Consider the following 24252-nt stretch of genomic DNA (forward strand, 5'->3'; position numbering starts at 1 on the left):
TTATTAAAAGAGAAGCTGTGTAGCTACATTTGTTTTTAAGGCTGTTTAATAAAATACGCTTCACATGTTTGTCTAATAAACTGTTCAATAAAATCCAACAAACTAGTCAGAATTCATCAGAAATGCTCCACAGGTACCAAATCCTCCACAAGTGACAGCTGCAGCTTTGTGTTTTTATTTTGAGTTCATAAAAAAAGAAAATAACCAATAATTGAGCAGAGGTTTTTCTGCTACAAAGAACAATTAAGAGTCTAAAAATGAAAAAAAAAAAAAAAAGTTTCTTTTTCTTTAGTAAAGTACAATACAATAAAATAAAATAAAAATTCCCTTCTAGTGAAATGCACCCACTCCCACACTGGCTGCAGGGAAAGTATGCATAGATTAAAAACCTAAAAAGGACGACAAAGTGGTTAAACGCTGCTCCCAAAATATGTCAAACGATGCAGATTTTCGTCTTTTTTTTTTTTTTACCGAGGTACTGTGCGGCGGGTCGGGCCCAGCTCGGGTAAGGCTTCTTGGTGCTAAAACTTATCACAAGGCAGACTAGAAAGTCAAGTATTAACATTAAATCACAGTACAAACTCTCAGTTCCTAAAAGCATCGAGATGCAGCATAGAAGGCAGGCGCAGAGAGAAACACTCCGCAGGATTCAAGCTGATTAGAAATTATCCCAAACCCAAAAAAATAGAAATAAAAACTGCTGTGGGTTAACAGCTACTGGCGGAAGACATGTTGAGTTACTGCTTGGAGGGGAATGGCGCCGCTCCAAAAGGGTCCAGGTCCAGCGGCTGCGAAGGTGCCACGACCGGCTGCTGCGGCCCGCTGTGGATCACCAGTTCCGTGAAGGGAACCGCGCCGAAATCATCCATGATCCTTCCCCCGTTGGCGGTGCTCATGTCAGGTTTACTGTCGCCAAGGCCTGGGTACTGAGGGTGGAAGGGTTTGGCCCCGAACGGGTCGAGAAGAACGTCGTCCACCGGAAGAGGCGCCATGGTGTCCTTCCCTTCGGCCATGCTGATGTCCACGCTGATGTTCTCCTTGGAGTCGGAGGTGCTCAGGAACTCGTTGCTACTCTGAGAATCTCGGCGGCCCACCTTCTTGTGCCTGCGGACTTTCTCTGGAGTGCGGTAGCTCGGCTTGTTGGTTTTGCGTCCTCCGGTTGGGGTACCGTGGTGCCGCTTGCCGTTGCTGCCCCCCGCCGTCGTCTCCTGCTTGGTTTTTCTCTGTCGGGAAGACAACTTCTGGAGGCTGCGCTGCTTCTGCCTCTGCTGGAGACCCGACAGCTCCTCGAATGGCGACTGGAAGATGTCTTCGGCGCTCCGGGAAGTAGGCGGAGGCTCAGTATGGCCCGGCTGGAACGGAGAGAAGCCAAAGACGTCGGTGCCTTCCGGGGATAGGGGCGGCGTCTGGCTGCCGCTCCTTCCGGACTTCGACACGTTCCGGCTGAACGGGGCTTTGGTGAAAACATCAAACTCATCAGCAGCCGGCTCCTCCTGACTGACCTGCTGGAAAGGCGCTTTGGTGAAGATATCGTTGCCCTCTGCGGGTCCGACGGGCGACGCTCCGCCAACGAACGGAACGGCGCCGAACACGTCCACACCTTCTGCTCCATCGGAAGACACTGGAGGGGTGATGAGACTCTGCTTACACCGCCCACCAGGACTCCTGGAAGCGGTAGGATTGGCTACTTTAGCGGCGGCTGGTTTCTTTGAACGGCCTTTGACCTTGCTGACATCACAGTCCGAATCTGAGCTATGTTTATCCTCATCTTCCTCTTCCTCGGAGTCCATCAATAGAGGCCTCTGACCCAGATTCTCCGGCTCGGTGTCGTCACCGTGCTCGCTGTTCAAGGCCTCCTCTTCCTCCTGCTCTTCGTCTTCACTGCTTTTTGGAGAAGGAGGATCGGACTCGAAGTCGCTGTCGGACTCATCGGCGAGTTTGCAGCTGCTCTTCTTTCCCGATTTTGGCTCCTTGACCAGCTGAGGATCCTCGACGGGGGCCTGGACATCGGTAGGAACCTCGTCGACAGGCGGCCCACTCTGCATCACACCAGTTCCTGTGCAGAAATCAAAAAATTACACGTAAAATGTTTTAGCTTCATCTCAAACCCTGCAGATATTTAAAAATCTTAAGTTTGAAGGTTTTTTTTTTTGGTTTTTTTTTAAAGGGATCAAAATAATGAAGTTGCTTAAGCTTGTCTAGAACGTCTCATTTTCTTGACATTTAAGGTCATGGATTGATTGAAGGTATTGGTACCTTTGGCAATGTGGGCCAGTACCAACTCCTGCTGGAAATGAAACCAGCATCTCAATAAAGCTTTCAGAGCAAATAAAAATGAAGGATTCTAAGTGTTCACTCACACCAGTCATGTTTAATTCACTTTAATTGGTTTGCTTTGAAAGTCCGGTTCGCTTGGGATAGTCAACTGTGATTTCTGAAGGCAACACTCAACCATCTAGCAAAAACATTTAGTGTGTTTCATTCCTGGTAGTCCAGTTGACTAAGTTTGATGGGAGACCAAGATTGCAACATTTGTTAGATTTTCACCTTGGGTGGTTTTCTTTCACACTGCGCTGCCAAACAAACCAAACCCTTTGAAAAACAGTTCCCCTCCTTGCCTGCGGTGGCGCTGCATTAAGAACAATTTAAGGAAACGACACGATAACCTTTGAAGATACTGAACACAACTTCCTTCTTTATAAAATGTAAACAGTTATCAGATTTTAGTGGTTGTAGAATTTCTCTTTTGTCTGTGACTACCTACAAACCTAGGTCTGGGTTTGTTTGAAGTGAGTTCTGGTGCACTTCAAATGCAAATGAGGTTGCATGAGCGCCACAAACCGCTCTAAAGGATGTTTTCACATCTAGTAGACTCGGTTTGATTGGGACCAAAGTTGCAACATTCATTTTTAGCAGATGCGGTTTGGTTTCACACTGCACTGGCAAACAAACCAAAACCCTTTATGGAACCTGTTTTATGAGTTTGGATTGTTTGACAGAGTGCAGTGTGAAAGCAAACCGCACCAGCTGCATTGAGCGTGGACTTCAGAAAACTCAGTTGATCATTACTGATCAATTGATTGACCTTGACTTTCAAATGAAATGCAAACTTTACTTTCACCTGAGATCAGGACTTTAGAGTCCTCGTTCTTTTTCTCCATAGTCCAGGTGATGCATCTACATGCACACTTTTTCCTTCCACTAAACTTTCCAAAAATATGCTTGCATATGAAACTCTGTAAGCATAACACAACATTTCTACATTCCAACATACTTACATTTTCAACTTATTTTCAAGAAAACTAACTCTTGAAATACTCCAACTGCAGAAATCTTTTCATTTTCCTACAAAACCCACTCGACTTCCTTAACACGCAGCATTACTGAACCCATTTGACTTTGAAATAATTATCCGACAACAGTTTGTCTCTCATTGAAACAGAAGAGGAGCAATATGGTGGAAAAGCTGCTGTGACTTCGGACCGCGCAGTGAGATGAAAGGGCTTAAAGAGCCGGAGGAATAAGATGTTGAGCCTCTTCCAAGATCCACAAAATTACTTCTCAGATCAAATCTCCCAGAAAAGATTGAAGCTTTTAGTCAGAAAAAACGAAGCAAAAAAAAAGAAAAGAAAATTCTGCATCCGACGGAACAAAAAAATAGAACCTCTGTGTGATTTTATGTCCAAAACATTTGCATAATGGCAACTAAAAAAATTAGCCTAATTAGCGAGTGGAGAGCCTCCAATTGTACTGAACGTAAATGGTGCCACACTGAAGAAGCCAAATAATTGTTCCTGATTAGAGGAAGCTCTAAATCAGAGGAACCCCCTGCTGCGAACACGAACAAATTCAAACCTCTCCTCATCCTTTTCCAAACTGGCAGAACGAGGCCGCGGATCCGCCAAAAGCAGGAAGCGAGGCGGCGCCGCCATCCACCGGGTCCGGGATATTAGTCAGAGCCGTGCATCTGTTCCGCTCACTGCACCGGTCACAGATTATTACTTTAATCAGGTTCACCTCCAAAAACATCTTTAATCGCTCGGAGACGTCAGATTGTTTTCCTCTGGACTGGGAATAAGGTGTGGGATTACGAGCCACGCAGATTCTTCACAAGAAACCAACAAATGGTGGAAATGGGATTGTTTGAAAATCTGGTGCGGCAGACACTGTATCCTACAAAATGTGTCCCGTTATAGTAAATTATTCCTGTTAAACTTATTTATCCACCGGAGGTTTTTACAGCTGTAAATGGTTTTATTTTGACTGTTTATTTTCCTTTTATGAAAAATGATTTGCTGACTATTGAGGTTTTTACTCAGTCAGGAAAAAAAGTATGAAAACAGACTGAAATCTAAGATTTATCATAAAAAAGTCTTTTTGTATTGTTAATAAAAAAAGTTTTTCTTGATTAAGTTTTAAAAGAAATTTCAGAAATTACAAATCACTCGGGTTATAATCTAATCCTGACCTTTATGTTGGATTAGATTATATAAAACTGTTGCATTTCTTAAAGTTCAGGTTTGATTTTTGAAATTTAAAGACATTTTTTTGTTTTCTGCTTTTTACAGGGCTATTTTTTTTCCTTTTTACTCTTTCTGTACTAGAAATTTTAAATAAGAAAAACATTTCACTCTAATAAGAAAGGAAAGTTAAACCAGTTCAGTCATCTTTGGGAATTTATGATCATTCTTTGACACTTAAAACCTTAAAAAGATTTACGTTGTAGACAATCTGTTCTCCAAACGGCTCATCTTCAGCGTCTCAGTTCAACTTTTCTTTATTTTGTTTTTAAGCAGGTTTAATCGGTTTGTAACAGTTAAATACATAATAGGTATACACAAAATTTAAGCTTTTTAATGAGTAATTTCCTGTAATTAATAAAAAATACCAAGCTTTCTGCTCATGTGGTTATAACAAAATGATGTGACATTTTGTTTCGAGGACCCGACTTTGCCGACCTACCTTCTCCAAAAACTGTTCGATACCCTTCCTGTGCTTATTACAAAATATTTTATATTTCAACTTTAATGACTCAGTTTACAAAAAATTTTCCATCTATTTTTAGTCCAATGTTAGATATTTTAAGAGTTTATTGACTTGGATTGGTTAAAATCCAAAATGCTGACAATAATCAGGCCCATATTAGCTTAGATTAAATCAATCTCTATAATCAGTTACACAGAAAATCAGGCATTTGTTTTCCTGTTGAGGCTTTTTAGTTGACAATTGGATTTTTTTTTTTTTTTAAATCACCTTTTACCGATTTGTTATTTTTAGAAAAATCGGCTTTTTCACGTCTGATTTTCATTAGAAGTGCAATAAAAATGCAAAGAAACAAACTTCTTTTTAAATAAACAGAAGCTGTAAAATATGCTTGTCAAACAAGATGGCCGCCTGTGCTGAACTATGGAAACACAAACAGAAAAAAAAATCCCAATTTTCCAAAAATTAAATCTTCCAAAACCCCAAAAACCGTGATTACTCGATAAGATCAAATAATCAATCGGCCCTATGAAAAACTCAACTCCTGGGATAAAAAAGGTCAAGTTGTACTGAAGAAACCATAATTTAAATTTTCCAATCTTTGGAAATAAGCTACATTTCCCATTGATCAGGACAGAACCAGAACCAGTTTGTGTTGGGTCTCAGAGCTCAAACCGAGACAGCCACATCAGGAACATCTTGCTCTTGGTGGAGAGACTTAAAGAAACAACCAAAAGTGAAATTTGATTTGAAATGCTCTTTTTTATTTGTCAGGAACATTCTATAAAGAAATACATTCACACTCACAGAATGTTACAGGGCAGAAAACCAGGAATGAGACATGTTAGTGACGGGGAGCCGCTCTCGTCTGGTAAGAACCAAAAACGTTTTTAACTCCTCTGCAGGGTGGGGGGAAAAAAAAAACAAAACAAAAAACGATTAAACACATACTGAGATCAACAAAAATACAGAAATGTAAACATGTAACATTATATTCAGAGATCCAACTGGGACAATAATCTGGTTCTGCTGTAAAGTGCAGCAAATGGCTCTCTGTCCCTTTTTTAAATTTCTTTATTTTTGGCTCCATCCACCAAAAACACATGAACAAGATGTTTCTGAGTATGGCTGTCTCACTGAATGAAGAACGGAAAGAGCGAAAAACAAACTGAGGTGAACTGAAGCCGTTCAGGCGGCGATGTGAGCGGGAACGAGAACTTACCTTCGGCTAAAAGAAAATTAGAAAATTAGAAAATGGACGACGGAGATGGAGGAGGAAGTCACTGAGCGACGACGGCGGCTCACAGACATGCAGCCCAGAAACTCAAAGGAAGCGTTTGCAGCCAAACAGCAAAGTGCCACAAACAGAAAACAACCAAGAAAGGGTCGAAAACTTTAAACTCAACTCGTCAAATCGTCGTTTTTATCCGAATCTACAAGAGAAACTATGAGTTGAAGCTTTTTGTCAGAGAGCTAGAAAAGTTTTCTGATCACGTTTGTTCAACAGAATAATGAAAAGTTTCAAATACAAAAATAAAAATTCATTTTATGACATCATAAATCCTGATGTCAGACTGAAAAAGTCGAGAAATATTAGAAACCTAAATCTAGAGTCACACCTGAATAAAGTATCAATATTTGAGCAACAAAGTTTATTTTCTTTTTGTTTTTATCTTTACCTCCAGATATAAAAACTGGGATAAAACACGTTTGAATCAAAATGCAAAAACAAAATATTACCAAGTATTTGTGGTTTACACAAAACTTAAGTAACTTTTCAGCAAGAAATAGCTGCTTGTTTTAAGTAACTATTACCTTAACACTTATTTTTTTTTAAAGTGTTATGTCATCGGCAGATTATTTCACTTATAGCACTGGAAAAATGTCCTGAGTGAAATAATCTGATGTGGAACTAGCACTGTTTCATCAATATTAAGTAATTGTTGACTCAAATCCAGCTCCTACATCTTGCTGAAAAGTTACTTGTATGTTAGTTTTGTCTTATTTGAAGTGTAATAAGATATTTACACTATAAACTAGACCAAAAGTACTTGGCAATATTTTGTGTTTTGGCAGTGCTTACCTGGTATCTTACAGATGGATATCTTGAAAATAAACTAAAAAAAATTTAATTGGCAGGTAAGAGCTTAACCTCACATTAACCTGTTTCTCCAACATTATGTTTGTTTTTCCAAACTAATCTAAATTTGGAAAAAGCTTTAAGGATGTGTAGGAAACCCTGCATGTTGAATCATTTAATACAAAATAAACCGACTGGTTTCAGCTCTGCTCTTTGCAAATGAGCCTCGACTAAAACAACAAAGAGCAAATAAAGTCTCCCAAACTGAAGGTTTCTGACCCCAAACGTAGAAAAGCCAGCCTGAAGCAGGAAGCGGCGTTTGCAAAGCTGAGAGAGAAAAACAAACCATGAAGAAGGAAAACCTAAAGTGTGATGGCACAGAGACAGGAAGCTGGAAGGCTGATCAAAAATTTGGAGCAAATTTTTTTCATGCCAGCCTGAAGGAATGAAAAGGGAATAAAATCTGTTTGGTCTTTTTTTTGTTTGGTTGATTTTGTTTCTTTGATGCAATTTTTACCACAGAGTATCAGGGCCATTGTAGATGTGGAAACAGAAGAGTAAATTTCCACATCTAAAATATCAACATATTCTGCAATATTATAATAATAAAGAATCTGTAACATTATAAAGTCAGAAATTTGTGACAAAAACAGCCAGAAGTCCTAAAATCAAAAGCTCAAATTGGGTCCAGACTCAATGCGGCCATCTTGAATCTTCTTCACCGTCTCAGCCGTGATTTCTGGATGGAGATCAAAGCGTTCAGGGCGAGTCCGGACCCGGGAGTCCCTGTTCTGACCCGGGAGTCCCTGTTCTGACCCGGGAGTCCCTGTTCTGACCCGGGAGTCCCTGTTCTGACCCGGGAGACCCTGTTCTGACCCGGGAGACCCTGTTCTGACCCGGGAGACCCTGTTCTGACCCGGGAGTCCCTGTTCTGACCCGGGAGTCCCTGTTCTGACCCGGGAGTCCCTGTTCTGACCCGGGAGTCCCCGTTCTGACCCGGGAGTCCCCGTTCTGACCCGGGAGTCCCCGTTCTGACCCGGGAGTCCCCGTTCTGACCCGGGAGTCCCCGTTCTGACCCGGGAGTCCCCGTTCTGACCCGGGAGTCCCCGTTCTGACCCGGGAGTCCCCGTTCTGACCCGGGAGTCCCCGTTCTGACCCGGGAGTCCCCGTTCTGACCCGGGAGTCCCCGTTCTGACCCGGGAGTCCCCGTTCTGACCCGGGAGACCCCGTTCTGACCCGGGAGACCCCGTTCTGACCCGGGAGACCCTGTTCTGACGTAGGAAGAGAAATCGGATCTAACATTTACACTTTACAGATTCAGACGTACAACTCCTGAATTTTTTGCTTCAGTCTCAGAAAATTTCTTGCTTTTTATGAGAAATATCTGACTTTATAATCTCAGAAAATCTGTCTTCATATACATTATTTTTTAAGCAAAGTTTAACATTTTAGAGAATATTTTACCATGACTTAATTTTAATATTGTAGATTTATACTTTAAATCTAAAAAAAAAAAAGGTATTTATTTTTGCAAATTAAAATTTTTTCTATAAATTTATTGGTTGGAAATTAACAACATATATTTCTGTTTGGCCCCAATTCTCTGCTATAGTTTTTTACAGCATAATTTATTTTATTTTTCAAAAACAGAAACTTCAGCTCACAAAGAAACGACAAAAAAACATTCCTGCTGACATTCAAGTGCTCACAGGGTTATATTGCATCGCCGTCTTGCCTCGATTCGCTCCAACTGAACCGAAAACAAAATACTCTCACTCTTTCTAGAAAATATAAAAACACAGCTTATAGTTACGTTTACTCCACAGCGTTTCCATCGAGCCTACAGAACCAGTTCACATCGAGAAGCAGGAAGGAAAAGGAGGCACAGAAGCTTATTGCTGCCGTTGATTATTTGACACTTAGCGAGCGCGTCAGCCTGGATCAGAGCGGATCAGAACATCTCCAGGCTCCAGTTTCTAATGTCTGCAGTGTCGATGGGCGACGGTGTAAACAAAATGTGTTTTGTGAGACGGGCTCAGTACCGCGAACAGAACCGGGTCCTACAGGTGCATCTCGAATTAGAAGATCATAGAAATAAAAAAAACATTCAATTCAAAAAGTGCAAACAGATTCCAACCATTTATTCTACCGAGTTTAACAAAAAGTTGCAATAGAAAAAAGTCTTAAAGAAACTGAATGCTGTATCCAAGAACGTTAATGGAAAGTAAGTTGGATGGAAAAACTGCAGTGTACAACATAGACAAAGCTGCTGTTAAACTTGGACTTCCCAAACGCCTCAGCAGAACCATAAGCTGATCTCCAACCATGGCACGCCACACTGATGCAGTAATTCAAGCCAAAGGAGCCCCAACCAACTGCTTAGTGCATGGACTCAAGAGGCATCCCATAAGAAACTACAGTTTTAGTTTTCACCGCTTCGTTTCACTTCCTGAATCGAATTATTAAAATCAATTTTTAATGATATTCTAATTTACTGAGATGTACCTGTAGTCACTGACGAAATCAAAAAGCGAAACGAAAACCAACCCTGGACTTTGACACACTTTATAAATCAGTAAACGCATTAGAAATCAGCTAAATAATCAATAAAGTAGTAAAACAGATTTTACTGAGGTCATCAGGCACAGATATGTAACTCCAGGGATGCTCTGATGCTAAATGTCTGATTCTGTAACATGAGCACCATGACGAGAAACCAGGAAAAAAAACATTAAAATCTGCAGTGAGATGAATTACTTTTCTATACTTTGATCTAGTTGGTGTTTCTTTCTGATGAGAATCATTCAGCCCTTGCAGTAGCAGCCCTGTTAGGTGTTCGTATTGCTTTTAGCGCTAATGCGTCAACGCAGAGACTCGAAGCTCCGCCCACACATCGGTACCGTTGGCTTCCTGCAGAGCAGAGTTCAGCATGTTGCATAAATGTCTGTTAGAGCAGAATAGTGGTAACTAGTGATAAATGAGCCCAGTGTCGAGTATATTTGGAGAACATGGCTGCCTTTAATTTTCCACCTGGGTAAAGCGGGAGCAGCAACCGACTTCCTGGTTACGTCTGCACCAGTGGAACTTGGTTTATTGTGGGTTCCCGCCTGGAGGCTCGGGTGGCTCCACAGTACCGGGCCGGCGGGGCAGAGACTCCTCTAAGACTTGCCTGCGTTGGCCACGAAGGGGACCGAGCCGAATAGATCCTCCGGCGGAAGAGCTGCAGGCGGCGCCAGGTCCGTTTCCACGCCGACCATTCGCTCTTCTGGCTTCTCTGTTTGGAGATCAGCAGATCGTCCCAGTTACAAACAGAAACAAAAGACGGCTTCTTGAGATACTTTCAGGGCATCTACAGAAAGTAGTAGGAGTAGAAAGTTAAATTCACTATATTTTAAATACGACAAAAAATTAAGGTAGATTAAAAAAAAATTTGTTTATTTCCACACCAAAAGAAAAGACTGAAATTTTGAGCTTCATCTTAGAAATTTTCTAGAAAAAAAGAAAACTTTTAAGCTTGAAATGTCAAAAATTGCTAGAAAAAAATTGCTCAGAAATTTTCTAGAATTTTTTTTTCATTTTCTGAGATTCAAAAGTCAAAAATTTGATAGAAAAAAACTGACATTTTGAGATTAATTTTAGAAATTTTCTAGAATAAATAAGGACATTTCTGAGCTTCAATTATTGAATATTTTCCAGAAAAAAGTTTAATCTTGAGACTAATTGCAGAAATCTTCTTGTTTGAGCTCAAAAAGTCAAAAATTTGCTAGTAAGAAAATTATACAAAAACAATTTAAAAAAATAAAAAAAACATTGAAATTTCTGAGTTTCAATAGTTTTTTTTTAACCAAATAGAAATAGTGTTTTTGTGTTCTGACCCAAAACACAAAAACAGTTTGAATTAACTTAAAAAATTTATTTTTGTTAGGCATAAGAAATATTTGGTTTCAACTGTATATTGAACTGTAAAAATTACCTTTCTGCTCAAATTAAATGTTTAAACACAACATAAAAAGAAAGTTATAAAAAAAATCTAAAATATTTTAGTTGCATTTAGGAAATATAAGTATTTCCATCATTCTGAGTAACAAAACAAAATATATGTATATTAACGTCACACAATGAAGTTGATTTACACTAAAATTAAGTGTAAATTAATTTTAGAAATGTGTCTTTTTATTAAATTTATGAAAATATGTGGTTTCAAGTGTGGGGGAAAAAAAACAAGAAAAAAACTCTAGAAAATTTCTGAGATTCAAACTTTGATTCAAACTCTGAGGAAAGAGAGAAAAGTTGACTTGCTTGCTCTGAGCATGTCGAACTCTCGGTCGATCAGCTCCTCCTCGGTCAGTTTCGAGAAGTTGTCTTCTCCGAACGGGTTCCAGCCCGACATGTCGGGCGGGTGACTGACGCTGCTGCTGCTGCTGCTCTGGGAAGTCGGCGTGATACCGTCTGTGGCCAGCAGGGGGTTTCTCCTGCACAGAGAGGAAACAGGAACACATGAACCTCAGGGATCGTATCCTTTCCCTACCGCTAAACACTTTTCAAACATTTTCAAGGCCAGTTTTTAAACTTTTCCTGCACCAGATTTTGAAACATAAACAATACAGATTAAATACTTTTTTTTAAAATCACCGAATTTGAATAAATAACATCTAAAGTATAAGCTTACCTTTTATTTCAATTACACAGATTCATAGGTCTCTGAGAAATTGTGTATTAATCACATAGAATCAATTGAAGAAAACTGTGCCAACACCAACGACTTCCAGCACAAATAACCTGCCTAAACATAATATACAAAGAAAGTTGCACAAAAATACCTGAAAAAAAGGGGGGGGGTGAGGGTTTCTGACTTTTAGCAAGTAGAAATAATTTTGGTGATTCTAGCTAACCTAAAGCAAAAGAAGTTTAGTTTGATTTAACTTCAGACAGTGAGAAAATAAATTGTGCTTTTATTAAGTGTATGAAAATATCTGGTTCCAAATGTAAATAACACTTTCCAAATTTAGGTTTTTAATCAAACATTAGATTCCACTTTATTACATTACTTAGCCGTTTCAATATGTAGCACTTTCAATAACTTTATACAGAAATGGAACAATTAGTTAAATTAGTGTTTTGTTTTTTGACCAGTCAGATGTACAAGGTGAGACGTTTCAAATCCTAATTTTTATTTTTGATTTTCAAAGCGGGTTTCTTTACATATTTTGCAGCATTTTCAACAAGGGAGTTCCAAGCCAGAGGTTAATGGGTTAAAAGTTTGGGACTCCCTGATTTACCTTGTAACAGCTGTAAAGTAACATGAATACATTATGTCACATAATAGTGAACTGAAACTTTTGTTTTTAACTCCAAAATGCTGGAAAAGTTTGAAAAATTACCTTAAAATACTTGAATGACACTGTGGGCAAATTGAAAATGTGCTACCTGGGGTTAGTGTACGAGGTTTCCACGGGTGATGGTCCAGCGATGGGTCCAGCTCCAGCTGTGGGCGTGGCAGCATTATAAGAACCCAGAGGGATCTGGAACTCAAGAGGGGAAGACATATAGGGAAGAGGCTGCTGAGCGGGATGCTGCTGCTGCTGTTGGTGGTGGTGATGATGATGCTGCTGCTGCTGGACAAAAGCCTGCTGGTACTGGTGCAGCTGTTAGGGAAGGAAGAGAGGGAGAAGAGGGGGACGGGAATGAAGGACGGACCATTGACTTCATGGTGCAAAAATGATGATGAAATGTTGTTAGAAACCAGTTGTGGTTCTGGGAAGCTGGGGGACATGGTGGGAGGGAGGGATGAAGGAATGAAAGTCAAAGAGCAGAAAACAAAAACTGAAACAATCAGAGCTCAACATGCAGGGAGGATCCTGGAATATTCTTCCTGTTGCTTTTCATATTCAACTCTGACGTTAGGGCTGCGACTGACGATTACGTATCGATTAATCGGATAAAAAAGGCACATTCTGCTAATTTCTGATTTAAACAATTATTAAACAATACTACAAATATAATAAAAGATGAAAATAAACAATTAAATTTCTTTTATAAATAAGAAAAACATTTTATTGACCAAAATACAACAACAAAGTATTTATTTAGTGAACGCTTCATAATTTGAAGCAAAGGAATTAAAAAACCTAACATCAATTTATGAAAAGTCCAGCACTTTCTGCTAAACATCAAGCAATAGATGGTAATAGGAGATCTTTTTATTATTTTCTTTTTTACAGAATTTGACCCTGGTGAAGCCAAAACTTGAGAAGTTTTGGGTAGAACAGACAAATTTATTTAAAATGCATTTGTTTGTACACTTTTGTCTTAATTACTGCTCTGAATGCATTTTTCTCCCAGCAAACTGCTCTTTTTAGTTTGTATACTCTAGTTAACAATTGCTTGATTACTAAACTATTTGATGATTATTTAATCACGATTAATCGTTTCACCCCCCACTTAGTACGGAGTCCAGCTGTGTGTAATTTTATCTTATAAATCCAGCTGCTCTGTTTATGGCCTTAAAAGTTACGTAGAAAACAAACAGCGTCTTGAAGACCAACGAACTCAGCAGACAGGTCAGGGAAAAATAGCAACAATACAGATTATGAATAAAACCAAATAGTTTTTGGCCGGCTGCATGATGACCTGGATCCAAACCGGAGTCTGTATACTCCAGCTAAATATTAATCTATTACCAAGTCAGTTGACAATTATTTTAATAATCGATTAATCACCGTTAATGTGATTAATCATTTATAAAAGTATATTTCAAACTTGCAAAATTTTGAACTCTTCCTTTAAATGTTCAGCAGGTATCCGGGGAATTAAGACCCCCTCCTTCCTGTGAACCGCCTCGTATGTCGGTGCAAAACGCTCCATTTCCACCCTCTGTTCGATCCCCCGGTGGCTTCGCTCGGACCAGATTGCTTCTGAAACAAAGCAGATGGTGCGTGTTCGGTGGGAGAGACGGGCTAAAAATTGCGGCGCCCTTACGGCGCACATTTGGGGGACCTGTGTTTGTGTGTTTGGTTCAGGAGCTGCGTAAATACGAGTTCTCTGAATGTTTGGAGAGATGGAGTAGGAAGTTTGAGCGTCTGTTTCTGATGCTGCTTGGCAGAGACCAGGGGGAGATTTGAGTGAAGGAGGACTTGCTGCCAGTTTTGGGAGCAGAGAAAAGCAAACTGGAGCCATTCTGACATTAAATGAAATATGCAGCTCGGTGATATTTCATGCTGCGCCTCCATGTGTTTCACTGTCATTTGATCAAACTATTTACTGCAGTTTTGGGTGAAATATGCCCTGAAATTCTGTCACAACTTAGACGGAAAAGCTTTAAAATGACAAAAAGAAATAAACTCAGTCTGATGGGTGTTTATCTCAAACAGGAAGGACATCATGGATGCTTTGGCAGAACTCACCATGGCAGCGTACTGAGCCTGAGCGACCTGCTGCTGATACATCGGCTGCATCATCATCATCTGCTGCTGCTGCTGGAGCAGAGCCTGCTGGTGCTGGAGCTGCAGGGACTGCTGCACGGCCTGTTGGTACTGACACATGATGGAAAAAAATCTTTGAGCATCGTTACCCATCCAGCTAAAACCAGCGGTGCATAAACAGCTGATCATCATCATGTTCCTCATTAAAACAGCAGGAATAATTTTAAAAAGAGGAGGTTCTGATTATTCTATATGCATGAAGCTGAATTAGAACAAACTGTATCTGACAAACTGCTGTATCTGAAGTTCATAAAGGAGCGATACCAGCAGCTTTAGACTCTACAAACATTATTGCTCCTAACAAAGTTTTTACATTCCTGATGGTGTTTGGACAATTTACTTACTGTTAAATGATACTTCTGCTGTTATTGCACATCTGTTTTTCTGCATTTATACTGATTAACTCCACTGTAAAGAATTTTCTATCTTTTTCAGTGTTTTTATATTTAAATGTGGATTTTATGGTCTTTGTTGCCGTTTTATATTAATTGTTTTATCGACTGTAGCACTGAGATTTTTATAAATGTACAGTTAACTATAAATAGGGTTGGTAGTAACTAGTTACATTTACTTGAGTAACATTTTTTAAGTACTTTTTACTTTAAGTTAAAAAATATGTTGTAGTTCTACTCTTAGCTGGGTGCAATTTTTTGGTATTCCGTTCACCTCTGGTTATAAATAATATGCATTATTATTTTGTTATTGATGTTTAATACATAGACATATTATAAGATAAGTTGCACATCCCTTGTATTACAAGGACAATATTTCTATTTCTGATAACTGCTCAGTATTTCTGTTACTATCTTGTGCAGTATATTATTATTAATTATATGTCTTTTTAAATATATTTTTAACACTTTTGTAACTTTTCTGTGAACCTACATAACTTTATGCTGCCATTTCATTTGCATATTTCCACTGAGGGACAATAAACTATACTTCTTTTGTACTCCATTATTAATAGATTAGTCTTGAATATTTTTGCTTTTCTTCAATCCATTTGGATGAAAGCACCCCATTTTATTTCAGGTCTCTGGTTTTGGTTTATTTTTTCCAAAGTCTTTCAGACCATTTAAGCAGAGAAAGCTTGCATTCCTCCTCTCCAGTCTGCGCTTTAATCAAAGTACGCCGTTCCACTGAGCCACGTACAGAACAAAACGTAAAATCAATAAGAACTAAACTAACCTGCATGTCAAACCTTTACAGCCTTCATGTTTAAACCAGCAACACTAATTTGCAGAAACATTTTGGTCGCATTTCAAGTAAGGCAAAACTAACTTACAGGTAATATTTCAGAAAGATATGGGAGCTTGTTTAAGTAAATCATTCCTCAATATTGACGAAAAAGAACTTGTCTCATTGTAAGATTATTTCACTTATAACAAGGCATATTTCTCATATCATAAGAGAAACTAGTACTTTTTAAAACCAGCTCCTATTACTTGTAAGTTAGTTTTGTCTTACTCTAGTGAACTCAGATATTTACACTAGAAAACAGACCAAAAATACTAGATTTTGTGTTTTTGCAGTGTGCTTCTGATTATCTATTCCTCTAACACAGTGATGTCCTGAGGTCAGTCCTGAAGGGCCGGCAAACTGCATGTTTTAGTTCTCTCCCTGGTTTAACACACCTGGATCAAATGAAGAACACTGACATGCTGAAAAGGTTGTTACTACCACCAGCCAGAGAACTAAAACATGCAGGATGCCGGCCCTCGAGGACCGACTTGGGCACCACTGCTCTGCCACACCTACTGGTAATGATTGTTTCTGAATAAAACTCATTTCTACCAAAGCCGTGTTTGATCTGGGGACTGATGGCAGCCTGATACCTGCAGGTATTGCAGCTGCTGAGCATTAGCTTGCTGCTGCTGCTGCTGCTGCACGGCTTGCTGCTGCTGAAGCTGCTGGAGGCGCAGATCTCCAGGCTGCAGCTGCTGCAGGACGCGGTGCTGCTGGCTGCCGGGCGCCGTCTGGACGGACGGCTGTCCCGATCCAGGAGTGGGAGCTGGACAGACACAAGGACGGTTTTATTACTTTGAAATAGGGGTGTTCAAACTTTTTCTCAGGCGGGCCAAAATAGACAGGTGAAAAGTATTCACAGGCAAAAGAAAGTTAAAAAATAAACAAACAAATAAATAGAAAATCAAAATATATTTAATTTGCTTTAAAGTCTGATTTTGCCGTTTTTGTAGAGACTGGATGTTATTCATTGTAGATCCGAAACTTTAAAATGATTTTGCACATTTCAGTTCTTAGTTTTCAAATTCCTTTGGGCTCGATTGAAGAAATTTATTGTGTTATAAGATTTGAGTCATTCTCTTTAAAACATTTGTTATATTTAGCCAAATTTAATAAATTAACTAAAAGCTGACCTAAGCGCAGCAAAGCCAGCTTTTGCGTAAAGGTTTCAATATAGCTGTGGTTATGAAGAGAAATACTTTGTGATGTCCTTCACATTTCCTACTGTAATAATTTCACCCTGATTAAAAATAAAAAGCGTGTATCTGGCCAAACTCATATCATTCTTGAATTGCAGTTGGGGGCCACACAAAATCACTCCAAGAGTCACAAATGGCCCAGAGCCACACTTTGGACACCCCTGCTTTAAACCAGAAGAGTTACCTAGAGCCATAAAACACACTGAGCGGGAAAGTGGCCTGACCTTTCTGGCCGTTGCTGACGGGCGCTGAAGGCACGGCCATTTTAACAGGCGTGACGGTGTTGGTGAGCGGCGGCAGGACGTTGCTGTTCGCCGCCTTCGGCCGCTGCCTGGGAGCGATGGATGTTTCTGTTGGACCCACGGAGTCGGTTATCCTAAAACAAAATAAGGACAGAAGTTTCTGTTTACTTGCAGGATTCCTTCATATTCCCAAACTTTATCTAACTCAATTTTATGGAGCTCTCCATGCTTTAGGTTAAGCTAATGTTAATACAAAAAATACTGAAATTCAATTTATTTATGGCTGATATTTATAACTGAATCCTGAATTAACAACACAGAAACTGGGAGGAAGGACAGAAAGTAGGATACAAAGACAAAAAGGAAATAAGAAACAAAACAAGAAAATAAGAAAAAACATCAGAAGGAAGGAAAGAGAAGAACGAACACAGACAGACACAAAAAAGAGAAAGGGGAAGAAAAGACAGAAAGAAGGAAATAAAAAAGGGAGGGAGCAAAGAAATCAGTTTGGACAATAAAGGAAGGGATGAATGACAAGATTTAGAGAATGTGGAAATTAATTAAATCAAACATTTTTCCAAATCTAAAAAAATACTGAAATAATATTTCAGGCTTTAGTATTTTGTGGTGAAGCTACACCCGGAAGTGCAGCATGCCGTTACGTTGATCTTTATTCTTATTAAGCGAGCAGCTCCATACCTGGCTTTAGTCATGCTCTTCTTAGCAGCGACCTCGCTGGCTGTCAGAGGCTCAGGAAGCGACGTTGGGATGGGAGAGTTCTGGGGAAACAAAGACGGGTTTTTAAGATCAGCCTGCAGATCTTAAAAACATCCCACCGCCTCACTGCAGCTACTTACTGAGAGGTTTGGGACTGGGCAGTCTCTTCCTGCTAGTTTAAAGGCAAAGTAGGACACCTGGTAGATGTCTGGTCTCGTCTCCTGGTCCGGTTCAAGCATATATCCTGAAACACAGCGGACACATTAATGTGCAGCTCGCCTGTTGGGCCACACGGGGGAGCTGTTGCGCCAACATTTAAAGGACGAGCAGAGAGGAAGGATCCTGTTTAGGGAAGTGAAATCACTCAAAGCACCCGGTTTGTCTCGACTGACGGCCCTGGACTGGTTCAAACAGGAACAAGATGTGAACAAGCAGAACAAAGACGAATAAACCAGCTGCAGATGTTGAAAACACTCAAATAAATCCAGTTAATTACAGAAGAAAATACATATTTCAAGGTAGCGGTTTAATAAAACATTTCACTTTCCAAACTTATTCAGGGTCATTAAAACAGATCATCACAATCAGGGATGTGTAATCAGAACGTTGAATCGGACCACAACCAGTATAATTGGTTTTCCTGTGTAGCACTGAAACGATTGATTGTGATTAATTTATTATTAAAATAATAGTCAACCCAATTAGTTATCAATTAGTCAACTGTGCTCAAAAAAAGGTTGTCTCAGAGGAGTAATTAAGCCAAAACGGAACAAAATATCTATATAATTTTGCATTTAAGATAAACACACCTCCGTCTGAAAATATGTTACATAAAACTACTCAAGTAGCAATTTTAGCTTTTTTTATTGCCTAAAATAGAATTCAATTATTTTGTTTATAAGTATTTCTAATGATGTATGAGAAAAGCTTCAGAGGTTAAATGAAAAATCTGTAGATTGTGCCAATTTCTTGATTCTTAATCGATTAATCATCAGAATATTTGATTACTAAAATGCAGCATTGTTCCAGTGTACTTACTGATTAAGCAGTGCAACTTGGTGGAGAACTTGGAGTTATCTGGAACAATAAAGGTTCCGTCACAAATGGCAACCTGGCTCTCCCCAAATGGAAGTGTGAAGAAACAGAGCTTGTACAACAAGCATCCAAGCGCCTGTGTGTAAAAACAAATACACAAACATTACATTACAAACACAGCATCAACAAATCATCATCAGTCTCATGAATTTTCCAGAAACATCTACAAGGCCTCAGTCATTAGCCACCTAGCAAATGGTGATATAAACTACATTAAGACAACTTTTTGTTCTAAAACAGTTCAAATAGTTTTTTGTGGAAACAAAATAGACTTTATCGCTCTATTTTCATCTGTAAACAAAAAAAACCCAACAACTTAGAATTATGTCAAAACTCCATGGTTTGCCAGATAAAAGTTTCCTGAAATCTTAGTTTCAGGAGACTAAGATTTCCTGAAACTTTAAATTCAAATTAAAGTTCAAATTATGGAAGATATTTCTAGAAGATGGATTCTGGACTGAAGGTGTGACCAAATTTTCAGCCGCACCGTATTTAACGTTGCAGTTTTACAGGTTAAATACTGTTTTAAATCACTGCCCAATATAGCAATATTGACTCGTAAAATAATTGACAATTTAGTAAACATGAAGTTATTTCTATTATGAAGAATTTTACAGTAAAAGTAACTTACTGAGAAAGTGTTTAAAGTGCTTCAAAGGAGATAAAATTTTAAACCTCAAAATGAAATTTTCAGGATAAACTATATGAATGAAATGCTAAAATAAAATTGAAATTCTAAGTTTTCTTACACAAGTACTTTAGTAATTTAGTAAGGCACCCAAAAGATTAAAAAGTTACAATCAATGGTAACATTTTCAAGTGAATATGTGAAATAATAAAGTATTTCTCATTTTGATTGATTATAAACTTCAGAATCTGAACATTTCATTCAAGTAATTTTTCTAATAAAAAAATATTTTGGACTTGAAGGGAAGATTCCCTTCTGCAGTATTGTAGGCAACATTAAACTTGACATTGTCTGATGATTTGTTTGACAGTTACTGATTTTGAGAGGATAGAATAGAGAAAGAGTGTGGAACTGGAAAAAAAAATTATTTATTTTTTCATTCTACATTCTGTGTTTTTATCCAGAACTGGGAAACACATTAATTCCTCATATTTCCAAACTGAAGAGGCCTTAAAGTAAAAACCTTCAGATAAACATTTCACATCTCACTGCAGATACAAACATGCACCAGTAGGGGGAAGAGTTTCACCTTTTTGATTAAAATCACAGTTTATAAAACCAAGAGACAGAAATGAAGTAATCATAACTTATTATTAGAAAGTGGTATATAAAATAAAATATTGAGCATTAACTAATTCTGGGAAGTAATTTAAAATATGGACACAAAAACTGAACCATGAAAAGTGGAGACAAACAGTTGCATGTTGACTGCAAGAAATGCTTCACATTAGTTTCAATCTACAGCTTCATCTTTGAAAATCTGAGATATAAACTTTTGAAACATAAAAACTCAAAGTAGATAAGATGAATATACAAACTTTAATTAAACCAGTATTATGTCTGGGAAGAAACGTAGCTGGAAAGTTTTCCTCAGAAGAGAATAAATGACGAATCCACATGGAAAAAACTCAGCTGCAGATAAGCAACACGCTGATGATACAAACTTCAAAGAATTTAACTTTTTTCCTTTTTCCACAGTTCTCCACTCAAAAAGCAATTCAAATCTGGTGCACAACTTCAGGTCAGTTAGTTTATAACCCAAAAGCTTTTATGCAAAGATGAAAATTAGGAAGTGCACATATTGCACTGGAACTAACGATTACTCTAGTAATCAGTTATTCTCAGGATTAATTGACTAATCTGATTAAAAATTGCCACATTATGCAGAGTTTTCTTTTAACTACTTAAGCCTTTTTAAATAAAATTCTAGGAAACCATTAAAAATGCAAATAAAGAATTACATTTCTTTTGTTAGATAAGAAAAGAAATTTAAAATAAATGCAATAATGTAGCATTTGTTTAGTGAACACTTGATCATTTTGTAGCAAACAATGCATCTGCAACTAAAAATAGTAACACCTTAAAAACTCAGCTGTTTCTGTTGAACTTGCCAATACAATGTGAGGCTAATCTGTTGATTGATTATTAATAATAATCAATAGTTCTGCATTAATATATATTACAGACAAAGGTGTTTTTCCTTCCATCTTAAAAGCTAATTGCACATATTTCTGTACAGTTTCGGCTTACTTACTCCTTTTATTGTATTGTTAGTGTTTTTTATACAAGTCAATATTTTCCATGTAGTAAACTAGTTGATTATTTCAGTAATCGCTTAATCACAATTAATCATTACAGCTCCAATATTCAGCATTTACTTTTAGCAGCTACTGTGCTTCAAACCTTCAAAAACATAAAAGTCCTGGGCGGGGTATCCTAATCCCAATCTCAAACCGAGGGAAAAAAACAGGAGCAAAGATAAGGCAGGACAGCATTCTGGTTTGTTTTGTTCTGAAGGAACGGACAGATTACTGGAGAGGAGCAGAGAGGGAAACGCCCAGGGTGAGCGGAGAGAGGAAGAACCTGTTGGGTTGGAGTGACGCAGCCGCTGCTTACCCAGATATCAGCCTTAGTGGTGATGGCTTTCCCTGCGTACAAGTTAATCATCTCTGGGGCCCGATATGAGAGGGTCGTGTACCTGCAAGACAACAACAGGAAACCGTCAAAGACAGGTCAAAGGTCAGACTACAAAGATTTGGCTCCTTTTCTAACTCCATGTTGGGAAATATTTGTTTTAAAATTAGAAAAAAATATATATATAGTTTTGCTAATCAAATTGCCACAAAATTTTGTTCAGTATTTCATAACTTTTCTTTGGTAGGAATGTGATGTAAAAAAAAAAAAGTCTTAGCTACTCTTTAAAACGGCAAAGACTTAAGTAAAGAAAACGCATCAGTCAAACTGGGAATGTGTGTGTTGAAGCCAGGAAATCGCATCAAAACAGAACAATGCTCCAATAATCTCAGTTTAAAGTTAAGCTGATGGTATATTCTGTTAGGTATGGTGTAAGATCTGTGATGCTGTGGGCCTGTTTCTCTTCCAAAAGTGCACAATACTATGAAAGATCAGGAAAATAGAGTTTACCTGGGGGATAGTGATAAAATCAAGCATAGACCAAACAGAAACTGTTTATTAATGCAATGGAAACATTTTCTTTGCATCAGCAACTGGATGTTACTACTGTCGGAAACCACAAGACGACAGCGACAGGAAGTAGTTGGAGGATGTTTTTAAGGACTTCAGTTAAATTTTTTCACGTGATTTGAATTGCATTTTTTTATTGGGAAAACCATAATTGGACAATTATGTTTCTTCTTACATTAGCAGAATATTGACAAAGTTTTGAAAATGCAACTTGTGACTCCAATATGTTCACCCAATCTAGATTTACCTTTATGTATCACATACAATGATTTAAAATGTTTTTCTTTAACATTAATAATGCTGAAAGCAAACTGGCAGGTAGAGATGCAGAGATTTAAAGAAATGAGTCTCTTTAAATCTAATAAATCAAAATTCTAACAGAATAAATTACAGTTTTCCTGAGTCAGGGCAGTCAGAGTTTCTTCTTTCTGATCTGATGCAGACGGCAGGTTTACACACAGCCATAAACCGCTGATAAGCGCCACACGTTGCACTTTATTCCAGCTGTAAATGTGGGAAAGTTAACAGACCAGAGCAGATGTAGCGATCAGAGATTTTACTCTGTAAATATAAAAACACACAATGGAGAGCAGCAGAGAAAGCCTGAAGCAGCGACCGCCTGATAAACCACCATTTGCAAAGGGTCAATAAAGTCGTGTTTGCCGCCGCAGGATTGATAGAGGAGTAACCGTGATGCTGCTGAGATCTGCTCCCTGTGTGAAAAACTTAAATTATATTGATAATTCAGTTCAGTAAGCGACTCGTATATATTTATTTCACACAAAGTGATGTATTTCAATCATTTATTTCTGCTAATCTCCAGGATTATGGCTCACAGCTGAGAAAAACTGATTAATAATGTGTGAATGTACTGCAGGGAATATTCAGTTGTCGCTTTTTTTATTGTGAAATAAACAAATCAAATACAGCTGATAAGATTAAGTGAACAATCAGAAACAAAACAAAATGCATGGAAAGAAAAACTATGTATGTTCTTTGCACTGCAAAGACAAAATATTACCAAGTATTTTTGTATAATTTCTAGTGCAAGTATCTTGGTACAATTGAAATAAGACAAATCTAACTTCTAAGTAACTTTTCAGTAAGGTAGAAGAGCTTGTTTTAAGTAAATAATTCTATAATATTGATGAAAGACTACTTGTTGCGTTGGCAGATAAATTAACTTATAATATGGGAAAAATGTATTTTTATAAGTGAAATAATCTGCCATATTTGCATCAGTATCAAGGAATCATTGACGTAAAAGAAGATGCTACATCTTAGTTTTGTGTTACTTCAAATGCATCAAGATAAATGTACTAAAAACTGGACCAAAAACACTTGGCAGAATTTTGTGTTTTTGCAGTTTGTGAACATACGATGCGCGGTAGCTGCAGTCCACAGCTTGTGACTCTCAAAATTTTCTTGCTCGCCGTTTTCTGCCACACTTTTTCCTACTACTCAACTTCCCATTAACATCTTGCTTCATAAGCAATGGCCCTAATCGCTGTTGAGTGGATTTTATTCAAATATTCTCACAAACCGAACTATATGAGCCATAATCAACAAAAACACTTTAATTTTATCACTTTTGCTAGTTTTGTTTTTCAATTAAATTACAGAAATAAAGTAACTTTTAATGATATTCAAGTGTATTGAGATGAACCCATGAAGGAACATTTCTTTCGTAGTGAAAGCCAAGCATGGCGCTGGTAGCTTACTTCTTTATCTCATCCTCCACAGCCGTCACTCCGTCTTTCAGTGGCAACAGAACCTTATGAGTGGAGCTGCCGAAGTCACACAGGACGTAGTTTCCCTGGTCGTTCAGAAGGATGTTTTCAACCTGACGAAACACACAGATAAAACCTTAGAAATCCTCAAACTTCTATATTTACCATCCATAGTTCTGACTACATTTGCAGCATTAACAAAGGGTTCGTAAAGTGCAAGCACGATAAAACTATTTGCAATGGAAGCTTTCATACTTTTCTAGAGATAAAAACAATAAAAAAGAACTAAAGAAGACAATTTCAATTCA

At 38.3% G+C, this 24252-nt stretch overlaps 1 protein-coding gene across 1 annotated transcript in view; it reads right to left on the reverse strand.

The window, feature by feature from the left end:
- Positions 1 to 32: 32 nt before the first annotated feature.
- bmp2k (BMP2 inducible kinase) overlaps positions 33 to 24252 on the reverse strand; it is a 54858-nt gene continuing 30638 nt past the window's right edge. Inside the window, exons 5-16 of the mRNA XM_044108085.1 lie at positions 23936 to 24057; positions 21627 to 21708; positions 18986 to 19118; positions 18088 to 18191; positions 17930 to 18009; positions 17213 to 17364; positions 16380 to 16555; positions 14467 to 14595; positions 12491 to 12708; positions 11363 to 11535; positions 10233 to 10337; positions 33 to 2056 (exon numbers count right to left, since the gene is read on the reverse strand). Of these exons, the coding sequence (XP_043964020.1) occupies positions 738 to 2056; positions 10233 to 10337; positions 11363 to 11535; positions 12491 to 12708; positions 14467 to 14595; positions 16380 to 16555; positions 17213 to 17364; positions 17930 to 18009; positions 18088 to 18191; positions 18986 to 19118; positions 21627 to 21708; positions 23936 to 24057 (2793 nt within the window). The 3' untranslated portion in view covers positions 33 to 737. The remainder of the gene's footprint in view (positions 2057 to 10232; positions 10338 to 11362; positions 11536 to 12490; positions 12709 to 14466; positions 14596 to 16379; positions 16556 to 17212; positions 17365 to 17929; positions 18010 to 18087; positions 18192 to 18985; positions 19119 to 21626; positions 21709 to 23935; positions 24058 to 24252) is intronic.

This window comes from Gambusia affinis, linkage group LG03 (genome assembly GCF_019740435.1).
Source record: "Gambusia affinis linkage group LG03, SWU_Gaff_1.0, whole genome shotgun sequence".
NCBI classification, from domain to species: domain Eukaryota; kingdom Metazoa; phylum Chordata; class Actinopteri; order Cyprinodontiformes; family Poeciliidae; genus Gambusia; species Gambusia affinis.